We start from the raw sequence: 12,299 nt of genomic DNA, 5'->3' as shown, positions 1-12,299 counted from the left end.
GCTTGCCCTCTAATCGCCAGTTAGTCCCGAACGCCGCGATCTGCCGATTTATCGATCCTCAGAATTAGCATTCGAGGCGTGCATCTTGACCGCGGATCTTTCGGGGCCTCAGTCACGTAAATTTTAGGGCTGCGCTCACAATTCGGGGATAGATCTCACCTATGATCTATGCGTAAATCATCGACTTGCTGCTCCAACGAGTAGATCACGCACAATACATTCACGCGGTGTATAGCCAGAACATAATAAATCAAAAAATATTAATATCGCGATATTATGTAGATAATGACGGTTTTTACGTCAAAGTTCGGCTCGTCGCGCTTCAATAGACCCCGATTACTTTGGAGCGTAAACCCACCGAACGTAAAACGCAACAGAAACTTGCGTGCATAGCGTCGCCTGAAGAGAAAGAAAGTTTTAATCCTACGGCCTCCATGAAAACAGACGAGGCGCGTGGCCATATTTTACGGGCGGGGGCGTGAAACGGATAATTTTCGAAGGAAGCAATATCGGATCGTATATCAGGCCGCAGGAACGGTCGCCGTTTGGCTTCAAATTATCGGAAACGAGGGCCAAAACTAATGGGCCCTCGTTAGACCATTTGGCTCCTGCAGGGCACGCCGATGCTGATTCACGCCAATCCGCTCGCTATTTTCGCACCGCATGAACCGAAGCTAGTCGCTTCTTATATTACCAGACACATCCGAAAAGCTTTATGCTTAGAAAGAAAATTATGCAGATATGGAAAGGAATACGTTTAAATATTTATGTAATTGTCGCCTTTTTCAGTTTACTGAAAATTACATTCTCAAACGCGTAAAAATCAAATGCAACTGATGATTTTATACTGTAAATCAAGTGCGGAAATCTACACGTAGTGAAGGAAATGTGAATTTCCAAATTTCATTCTTAATAAATCTTCACAGGTTGTTGCAGACCGTCCCGGCGATTGCTGTTTGAACCGGTATGGTGAGTATTCTGAAGTTCACATCCGTGTAATTCAGGGATGACAGCAAGAAGATCGGCATTCGATCAGACATGATCCAGAGTAAGCCGCGTTTTATCTAAGGCAAGAGTAAGTAAGGGTAAATGAAGATGATGGGACTTCATAGTAGATAATTAGTCTTAATTACAGAGTACTGAGCACCTTGATATCTGCTGGAAATATCAAAGCCTCGTCGTGTCTGGCAACGATAGCCTGATTGATCGGCGCATATGGTAACATAGAATTCCAACAACCAATTGCGTTCTGATCAATCAAGTTGAAGAACTGAAGTCCGTTCTCATCCATTACGGATGCTGTGCAATGAGAGAGCGGACCTCTCGACGACAGCACCTACATCACACAAAAATAAATAATGAGACACGATAACTATATTTAATTTGTAATTAAATTACAAATGATAGATCAAATTCAAAAAAGGAAGACAAATAAATTATAAGATATTGCTATAAAAATGTGAAAAGATATAACAGGCTAAAAAAGGAAATAGATAAAGAAAAAACAAAAACATAAGGAATCTATTGAACAATATCTTGCAATTATCAAATCCCAAAGTATTTAAAATAATATTTTTCATTTTTTAAAAGAATGTAATGTCAATATATAATCAAAACCAGACGCAAAGATTTTATTGTAACAATTCTGAAGTCTAAACAGAACTCCACCTAAAATAAAAAATAAAACCTTTTCAAAATACGATCGTGATAAAGATATTTAAAAAATACCTGAAACTTGTGATAACTGTTTTGAGACAACTGCTGGTCTCTTAGAATCCTCGTGGATACCGTGAATTCTCGATAGCTGCTAAGGGGATGAAAGAAAAGTGTCCGATAGCCGTCTGCTAATATTGGCGACAGACTCATTCCAAAAATACCTTCTGTTCCCCATTGGAAATTCAAACCTCCTATATTGTAATCACCCGCTAGAGGATCCGGCATAAAATAACTATGCGTTATTCGCCAGGATGTATTTTGCTGCCACGAATACACGATCAGACCGTAGCCAAGTTCGTCGGACATATAAGCGAAGGCGTCGTTGCAACCGCCTTTTCCCAGATCAATCGCGATGTTGGCAATAAAAGTGTTCTATATAATAAAAATTGCAAAGTTGAAAATTGAAATCAACTAAAAATTTTAAAGATCATGTAAAATACAAGTCCAATGTGAAAAGAACTATACTTGATTAATGTCTTGCAATCTGAGCCTGTATTGTCTTAGCAACTTATCTGTGGTCAAATCGAACACGTTCAAAGTATAAGGACAGACTTGTATAGTCGTTTCATCAATTCCTATTGTTCCAGTATCTAACACCCACAATCTATCACATATATCCACGTGAATCCTGGAAAAAAATACTTAATAAATTTATTAATATTTAAATAGAAAAGACGAAAAAATTTTAGATACTTCTAGTATATATTTCGATTAAGATTGATAAAATTTTCTTTCTTGTCACCTGTAAACAGTAGTCAATCCATTACCACAATCACCTGCCTTATTTTGAGCCCAATTTGGATAAGGTATAAGCTTCGGCGATTCACCTTGATTAGCGTCCAACGATATATAATTCAACGTAGACGGTATTCCTGTGTACAAAACGTTACTTAGAATCTATTGTTACATTATCATCTTATCTACGAATTTAAATAATTAATTTTGGAATCAATAATAATTAGTATGTAAAGTATTAAAAAAGTGCAAGAGAGAAAGAGAGAGAGAGACAAAACGAACATTGATTCGCAACTAGATGGTGTAAAAAGAAAGCTGCAAGAGAAACTAAGGAATGTGTGAAAGGAAGGAATTGCGAAGAGTCCGTGAGGTTCTCCGAAGGAAGTGAAGGGGAAACGAAAGGGTAGAACATTAAAGATCTTACACAGCGTGCCGCCGTTATTGTCCGGCCTTTGTGCGACACAAAAAACGGTGGCGCGCGCCAACGTATATAATAAACATAGAGCGTGCAAAAAGATGGAGTGAATAAAGGGCAACGAGAGCTTGAATAAACCCGTTCGTCGCCGTGCTTCCCTTCCTTCGTGAAGTAGAGGAGGGGGAGAGAGTGTCGGAGGAACCATGAAGGTGGAGGCGGAGGTCGACAAAGACAGAAACGCTCCCATTGAGCGCACACTCGCGGTTTTCGGCGCTTTTTGTCGCAGGCCGGAAGTCGCTCAGACGGGAATCGAGGCGTGTACCTCCTATGGCGATCTTCCGCGTATTATGCCGGCGTCTGCTTCCGGTTCATGACTTTGAAGCGTCGCGCCTCGTTTTTGGCAAAGAACCCATTTGTCTGTCGCGTCATAAGACGTTTATCGGGACAATAGCGAAGCCATAATTAATGACTAATATTTCGGACATTCACCATCGCGCCATCGTGGTATCGTGACGAATAGCTTATTCCTCCAGATTTCGATGCCGACTGGTAGAGAATTCTCCGGCATGTATTCACCACTTGCTATCGCTAACTGTCGGCTGCGCTCGTCGGGATAAGCGAAATCCATTTTTTTCCACGTGAATTTCTCCAAAAGCGGAGCACGTTCAAACTGCATGTCCCATATTTGAATTCCATCGACGTTTCCAATTCGTAGTAATACAAAGATCGAAACAAGGATGCAATTCCAGATGCAATAATTTCCCATTTTTATTATTCAGTCTCTCCCTTTCTGTGTGCAGAAATATATTTGACTATTATCTTAAAAATACTATTATATCTAATAATTCTTGGAAAAATAACAAATAAATATTATATATTCATAAATACTTAATAAATATTCCATATAGGTACTGTATACATACATCAAACTAATTGTACGACTATTAATTAAAATTGTGTCTGTGATATACATAAAAACAATAATTTATCTAAAAACTCTGTCTGTAAAAAAATGTTAATTGCCTGTACATATATAATATTCAATATTTTAATAGGTACACACATGTCATTTATTACGTTTTTACACAAACATTATACATATATTAGCACTTAACATTATAAGATACGCGCGTATATACTTGCAAGCTTGGAATCAAAAAAGATGATCGATATGTGTGTCATTATAAAAAAAGTCCCTCAGTGAAAGGAATAAAGTATTATGACATATATTTACTAGTGCTAATCACTTATCATTTCTCTAACCGGTTTTGATATTATATATATTATAGAAATGTAACATTTATCTCATCTCATTTAGAATATAAAATATATTAATATGAAAAAATTAATTTTCTATCGCAAAATATTGTAAAGATAAATTTAATTAGATAATGATGTCAAAATTTCTTTAAAGTTGACAAATGCATCTTCTCTAATGATGACTAAATTTACTGATGATAAATATATTAAATGTTAATAAATCTGAATTACGATTTACAGCGTTTATCCAACGATCGAATGCGGCATCAGTCTGGATCTTCTATTGCACCTGATCGCAGGAATAACTTAAATCAATGTCAGTCAATAAAGTTCTGAGGAAAACGCGACGTAACTAACGGAGGATCGAGTTTCAATCTCCTAGAAACTCGCCGTCGTTCTTTCAATTCTAAACTGCGTGTTCTGCAAAATGCTCGCCATATATATGGCACCCAACCCTATGCGAAACCATGCCCCATATTACGTGGAAACTTATGCCCCGTACGGAGAGAAATGCATCTTGGTATCAGTAAGTGCACCTATGTTCGCATACTTTCCAAGCCGTCAACCAGTATGGATATTGTATGCACCTGCATACGTTTACATGCGTTTCGACGCGTCGATTTATCGATTGCGGAAAAGGGATTTCACGCGTGCCTTAACGCTTTAGTACCGAATCCATCAATGTTTTTAAATAATCATAATTTGTTGTAAAAAATTCGTATATAAAATGTCTCATTTTTATTAAATTATATCTGAGTCACAAATTTGACATTGATTATTAAATTGTTTTACTTAGAAATAAAATTATTGCTGTCTCAATGTTTAATACAAGTTATGAGAATTTATGTTCTTTTTGTGTTTCTATAATTGTTTCACTCGTGAATTTTTGGATCTGATAGTCGCAAATTAAAGAAAGAAATAATTTCTTAGCTATTAAGTAAGAAGTGATATATTTAATCCTTAAAAGGATCTATTCGAGATACTTTCGTAACTGTAATTAGCACATAACACATCACAGTATAATTAAATAGGCGCAACACAAATGGCTAACAAGCCAACTAGTTGGTCATGATTTCTCTCGTTTTTCTTCGCATTACGACTACTTTACAACTAAGCTGCAAGCACGCGTTGCAAGCTGTGGACTAATTAACGTGCTAAGTGTGACCATAATTAAATACAATCCGGTTGGACTCGCTGTTCGCAATGACAGTGCAAACAAGATTTCTACAAATCATAAGTTGTATCGATGCGTTTACGATCGATGGCCATCATTTCGGCATTAGCCACGCAAACGATGCAGTGATTAAATTGAATCTGATAGCGATTTAATTAAATTTATAAATCTCCGGAAACGTCTATCGGAGAACGTCGCGGACGCGCGATGAACGTGAAAACGCAGGCGGGCATTGCGGCTTCGAGGAGGCAGGAAAGTCATTCGTTAGCCATAACGAGGTGACGACAAAAAGCCGCCGTCTGTCTCACGGATGATCGGCTCCCGAGAATAAATTCCCGAGGGCACTCCGTTATCTTCCCGCGCGAACTGACGGCTGAAATTGCGTTCAGCCCTCTTCTCCTTACTCGCCCCTTTCACCTCTCTTCTTTCCTATCCCCTTCGCCCACTTCGCCGTGTTTCATTAATCAGCGCGCCCTTCCTGAAGGGCGCAATCAGAATTTGCGAAAATGAATAATTGCCGGCGGGTGAAAAATATTATTCCGGCTTAATTATCGATGACGCGCGACATTAACGGTAAACCGAATTGCAATGTACGGTCAAATTAATGCGCTGCATTATGGCGGAATATGCAAGTAATTTAGCGTGAATCCAACATCGTGTCTTTGAGAAGTTTTCACTTCCAGCTTGAGTTCAATTTAGTTGTAATCAGAAAGTTATATCCATCTTTTTTGCTTTTTTTCCGAGCTTATTACAGTGGTTATAAATTGTCAATGATTTGAGAAAAATCATTGAGAATGTGATACATCGTAATTTGATATATCCACTTCCTATTTTCGTAATAATAAAAAATCTAGGCGGTTTCTGATCTATCATCATCAGAAACGTAAATAATTTGCAACACAAATAAAAATTACGCGTCAATTTTACGTTCAAAATTACCAATAAGCGGCTTTACATTAATGTTAGAAATATTAAAATTGCGCGCGTGACAGAGTGACACGATATGTACGTATAAACATGTAGTCGCGCCAAGCTAATTTTAATTCTCTTCCTATTTACGTTGAATTACATTCACCTCTTATCGTTGTCAAAACAGTCTCTAAAACAAAAAGATCATTCGAAATTGAACGGACAGTATATTTTAATGTACAATAATTAGCCTAGATTTAATATCTTTACATGAACTAGATCCATGAATGTTGCATAATTTAATTGATTAGCAGCCATAATTTAATTGATTAGCAGTCATGCAACGGTGAATAAATGAAAGTTCACGATGTGGCTGGTGCATGGCATGTTCTTATCAATCATCGTTAACTCCATTGGTCGTTCGTATAATCTACTTACGACTTTCGTTACAGTCGCGAAGTTAATAAGGACCGACTTCGTCAAGTCACTTTCTTGCTATCATAGATCGCCCTATCAAGGCTATCTAGATTGCTTCCCGGATCGCCCGCAAATTTTTTAGTTGACATGATAATTTAAAAGCGGCCACACTCGCTTGAATCTCAGCGTCTCGAGTATCATTTTTTCATTAGACGCGTTTTGCGTGCGCTATTAAAATTTCGAAACTTTCAGAATTTTCATCCGGTCAGTTGAGTACATTTGCAATTCACAGAAAAAAAAGTAACTGTCGTAACTAAAAACTGCATGTGGTAACTAAATGGCAGGTGTAAAATATGGACAGCTAAAATATAGGTATTATAGCTAACGTCTTAGCTGTAATATCTAGGGTAACTCCGGTATATACGCCGCACCTATCAAAAACTTAATTTATTAAGTATTATTTACTATGTTTATAGTAAACGAACTATATCAGTAAAAACTTTGTACTGTCTACTACTATGAAAAAAATATTAGAAATCCAAAATATTTATTTTTCATATTAAAAAATAAACTTTTTGAAACCTCTCTTGTATTTTTGCCGCATATCTCGTAGGGGTTGGATATATGGCTACTCATAGGGGGAAAGGGGGTATGTACGGCTCATGAAAAATTTACACAAATAATGCAAACATGCTTAATAATACCAACATGCTTTACTATTCCACTACACGTATGTATCACGAAATAACCACTAAGGGCTAGTTTCACAACCCACGATTAACTCTTAACCGAGGTTCAATTTGTTTCTCATCTCTTTTCAATTCTAAAATTAGAAAGAGACAATGAATAAGTTAAACCTCGGTTAAGAGTTAACCATGAATTGTGCAACTAGGCCTAAGTCTTTTACACGTTTTACATTAATCATTTTATGTAGATTATAACTTATGATGGCGTTACTTGTTATAGTGACAAATCGATTCAACTCACAATAAATTCATTAATATTAACAGTAAGAAGCTGAAATCATAACACAATACTAATATAACATAAAGGCATGTAACAGAGTAGTTACGGGAAAATTACCCCCACTCCTTCTATTTTTTCTGACTTCTGCGGCATAAATCCCAGCGTGGAGTATTTGCCGGAGTTACCCTATATTATAGCAGCAACATCAAACCATTTCGCTGTAGTTTATAAATTTATAGTTACGGTAGCAAATATATTATAATAAACTAAGATTAGCTGCGGCAGAGAAAATCTTTTTTCTGTGTTTGCAGCGGTGAAAGATCAACAAATTTAATATTCGCGTTACACCAAGACAGATTTTCGAAAAAAATGTTATTGCTATTGAAAGCTTTTTCGAGGAGAACATATTACGATATGCTTAAATTGGAAAGTGGAGCGACTGGTAACCAGACGGTAGTATCACAGGAAAATATTGTGGATTCGTCTGGGTGTTATATGTACACTGCCATAATGTATCCGCTAATTCAACACGCGGCTAATTGCACGGTTTGCGTTCCATGGTAATTATTGGGGAACATACGGATACATAACACTGATGTATTGTATGCGTAATTACTACGTACATCGTACATCAATGTAGTGTACACTGTTAAAAATGTCATGAAATTTCATGAACTTTTAATATACAATGATAAATGATATTTAAATCACTCGTAACTGAAACGATATTTAATGTATATGTTAATGAAATTAAATTCAAGTAAATTAAAATATATAAGTATATTTAAATTTAATATACTTTTAATATACGAAGATAAATAATATTTCAATTCACTGTAAATTAAGTAAACTTTAATGTACACGTTCATTAAATTTTGGCGCTTTCCGCGGCGATTGTATGAAACAAACCCATCAACTGTTTTTACTGATTTTTAGACATTCTGAACACCCGCTTGTATCGAGATTATAATTGCCGTGGAAAGTGCATATTGTGAATATACGAATGTAAGTACATCAATGTAAGTATAATGTTGATTCTATAATGAGTCGGTAGTCGGTCTTATCGATGAATCGCGGTGAAGTTGGTCAACAGTCGACTTGTACGACTAACACTAACGTTATAACCGACTTTCTTAAGTCTGGTCAAATTCGACTTTATTCCTTCCCATTAGTCGAGCTAAACAACTTGCTATATAATTAACAGCTTGTAGATGGGAAAAATCATAGTCACCTATTTAGATTAAGGCTGGTTAAGACTTGAGATTTTTGACTACCGACTCATTGTAGAATCAACATTATATTTCCATTGATGAATTTACATTCTTATATTCTTATATGTATATAAAAGTATTATACATGCTTGTAATTTGCAGTGACTTTTAGCTGACGCTGCGATATGCGTGAAATACACACACACGCACACACGCACACACACACGCACGCACGCACGCACGCACACATACACACACACACAAACGTATCCCATGTGAAAGTAATGAACATGTATATTAAATTCAATAAAAGTAACACATATGTTAATGAAATTTAAGACATCAGTAAATAAATATTCATATACAACATCATTCATTATTTTTCATTGACGAGCTTGAACCAAGCTTCCTTTACATATTAATTAAAAGTTATTAAGAAATTTCTAACAGTGTAAGCTTTTTTTAAAGTGTAATTGTGATCATTACTGATGCTTAGCAGGATTTTATGTTTAATTTTATCCATCGCGGAGTGTAATTAAATTTACTTTCCTTCTCTTCGGGTAAAATCAACGGCGAATCATAGTAAAATTGATAACAATGATAATATACATTATATTGATAATAATAATATAATATTAGTAATTTTATCTTAATAAGGTAAGTAAAAATTTAACGTAACCTTCATGAATATTATTTTATATTCCCATTTAACAATTTTTGTGGTTCATTGCGATACATAAAACACGAATGAACTACATTTGCAGTACACGTTAATTTCATTTACGCCACGCGCTCGAGAATAAATCTCTGCCCCCGAGCTCAGAATTTTACATATGAGTCATCGACGTATTTGGCGAGCGGTACCTCTGAAAGTCTCAGACAAATTGCGATCATTAGTCTCCGGGATCTGATTATAATGAAATAATTGGTACACACGGTCTTCCTATGCGTTTTGTATGAGTCGCAGCTGCAAATTGAAGGGAAATAACAGTGAAGTCCGCAAATAAAACCATAATAACATGAACGATGCAAGGGAAGTTCGTCATTTGCGGATCCAATTGTGCAACGAGAAATTAACGCTTCGGCTCCAGAAGATCGACCTCGTTTTCATTAAATGGACAATTGTGGATATGCAAGTAAGACAAAGTAGTTACTTCGACTTATAATAAATATCTTTATGAAAAATGTTGGTGAAACGGGTGGATGATACGTGTGTGTGTGTGTTCGCGTGCGTGCGTGCGTGCGTGTGTGTGCTATATATACATACAAACTATTTTTTATAAAGCCAAGAATGCAACACTTGAAGCAACTTCATTTCTGCGATACTAAAATTTAAAGATATTATTTGATTACATATGAGACGTATTTCTCAGGAAGATGAATTACTGGCTACGCCTGAACTTTCAGCAACCACCTTGACATCAGACAAAACGGGTTGCCAACAAGTCCGTATCGAGCTGATTTAATGGTTGAGTAGATTGGTTTCTCCTTTTACAGAGATCATGTTATAACGGGAGCAAACTGGATGAAGTAATGGAAAGTGGAATTGGAATAGGAAGTGGATTTCGTCACGCGGTGCAGTGTAAATTTATGTATCATCAAATGATACCAAATAGTATCAAATGGTAAAAGCAATATATATGTACATAGCAATGTATATAATACGTACCTCACAATTATAAAATCTTTTGTGAATGACAAAAATAAAATTTTCAAAAAAGAATAAAATTTTTGAAAATTTTATATTTCAATCCTAATTTTGAAAAAAAATTATGTCGATTGATAATTTAAACATTCTCTTCTTTGGAAAAAAAAACTTAAAAGTACGCATATACGATCATTCAATCAGGAAGTATTAATCAACTTTTATTAAAATTTTCGTTATTAAAAACAATTATTTTCGATTAGATATGATAATGTAAGATATCGGCTAAATAACTAATTTTTGAAATTCCTCGTAGGAATTATATAATAAAAGAAGATAAGAAGAAATGAAAAGTGGTACTGTCTTAAAAGAAACAGACATTCATGAAATAAAAAGATAAAGAAGATCCACAACTCGTGGCACGTGTTTTTGTATGGCTCGCACTTTCTGGCACGCGCATCAGCTTTCCATCAGTGGGGAGGAAACGCCCACAAGATTGATCGCGAGGGGCCCACAGGGTTGCAAGGCCAGTGGGACTCACCGTTGCCGTTCGGAAGGCATGAGAAGTGTATATACTAATACACACAGCAGGTTCCTCTCGATTATATTTTATCATTAGTCGCTTAGAAATAAGACAAGAAGAAGCAGGGAAGTAGAGGAGTCTAATGTCTGTTGCACATGACACGTATATTCATTCAAATAATTAATAGCGGTAACGGTAGTTGTAGTAATAGCAATAGCGTCAGTATATGATGAACAATATGTATTGATTTTAAATTGTCCATTTCAAATCAATTAACAATAAATAAATAAAAAACATTACTAAAAAACATTACGTCTAAACCCGAATTATAAATAATTTTAAGATATTTTAGATTTAATTGTTACTACATGAGTTATAGCAATTTAATAGAGATCCATTATGTTAGAGTGCAATTTCTTCATACAAAACCGCACAGATCTCTTTATAGGTACTTACGCCTGATTTCCCGTATTGCTGTAAATTTGCTACGTTGTTTATAGCTTATATTATATTTAATATAGTTCTCTGGCTTTCACAAATATTACGTTACTACGAACGAGAAAAGGGGCAGAGAGCTTGGCAGAACGAGGCAGGTGCACAAGTTTCATTTCGTGTCCAGGCGAACAGCCTCGGTTTCGTCCAAAAGCCACGCCGAGCTTCAAATTGCCGTTAAATCCTGGATCATTTCTCGCATCTTGCACGGAAATATTTGTAAATGACAAAAACAATTCTATATAAATAAAAAAAAGAATTAAGCATCAATCACAATAACCGATAAAATTGTTGTGTGCAATCTTTAAATGTTTCTAGTTAGAAGCAACGAATAAAAAGCATTGTATATGGTATATGTATATATATATAATAGATATATATATAATATTTAATTTAATATTTCAATATTTTAATATTCAATTTAATATCTCAATATTAATCAACAATAATTAAGAATAATATAATATGGAATTGTAATAGTTGTTTTCTTATGAAAGATCGATGGATCAATGGAGAACAATAAAGTGGAATGTCCTTTTTGTGAGTGTGAACAAATCAAGAGAGAGAAATCTGTGCTGGTCGCGAAGTGTACAGGTGCACGAACTAACGAACACAGGCTGTTCTGCCCGATAGAATAAGAAGAAGAGACGAACAGGAATAGAAAAAGAGAAGGCAGGGAAACAAAAATCAAAGATGTAAGTAGCTAGAAAAGCGAGGACAAAGATAAGATGGAGACAGAAAAGAGGAAACAATTACACGTATGAAAGAACTCAAAAGGAGATTATTATCAAACATCGAATTTCGCTGATACGAGCAAAAAATTATGAGTGATGCAA

At 35.6% G+C, this 12,299-nt stretch overlaps 1 protein-coding gene across 1 annotated transcript; it reads right to left on the bottom strand.

Moving 5' to 3' along the window:
* Nucleotides 1-831: 831 nt before the first annotated feature.
* Nucleotides 832-4,564, bottom strand: Y-y (yellow-y). Its single transcript, XM_018446784.1, has 7 exons — nucleotides 4,365-4,564; nucleotides 3,356-3,656; nucleotides 2,459-2,588; nucleotides 2,182-2,344; nucleotides 1,729-2,088; nucleotides 1,148-1,336; nucleotides 832-1,064 (listed from the first exon to the last, which is right to left on the bottom strand). Exons 2-7 carry the CDS (start codon nucleotides 3,630-3,632, stop codon nucleotides 921-923), a joined length of 1,263 nt encoding a protein of 420 aa, XP_018302286.1. The 5' UTR covers nucleotides 3,633-3,656; nucleotides 4,365-4,564; the 3' UTR covers nucleotides 832-920.
* Between the last annotated feature and the right edge of the window lie 7,735 nt (nucleotides 4,565-12,299).

The sequence above is a fragment of the Mycetomoellerius zeteki genome, unplaced genomic scaffold (assembly GCF_001594055.1).
Source record: "Mycetomoellerius zeteki isolate Tzet28-1 unplaced genomic scaffold, Tzet1.0 scaffold188, whole genome shotgun sequence".
Lineage (NCBI taxonomy): Eukaryota > Metazoa > Arthropoda > Insecta > Hymenoptera > Formicidae > Mycetomoellerius > Mycetomoellerius zeteki.
The sequence above is the reverse complement of the archived record's forward strand: the minus strand, read 5'-3'. Positions and strand labels throughout refer to the sequence as shown.

Excerpts from the sequence above, each read along its gene's own strand:
- Y-y (XM_018446784.1), bottom strand. The coding sequence starts at position 3,632 with ATGGGAAATTATTGCATCTGGAATTGCATCCTTGTTTCGATCTTTGTA. Across the intron at positions 2,345-2,458 it reads GGATTGACTACTGTTTACAG|GATTCACGTGGATATATGTG; the intron begins GTGACAAGAAAG and ends ATTTTTTTCCAG. Across the intron at positions 1,337-1,728 it reads ACAGTTATCACAAGTTTCAG|GTGCTGTCGTCGAGAGGTCC; the intron begins GTATTTTTTAAA and ends TGTGTGATGTAG.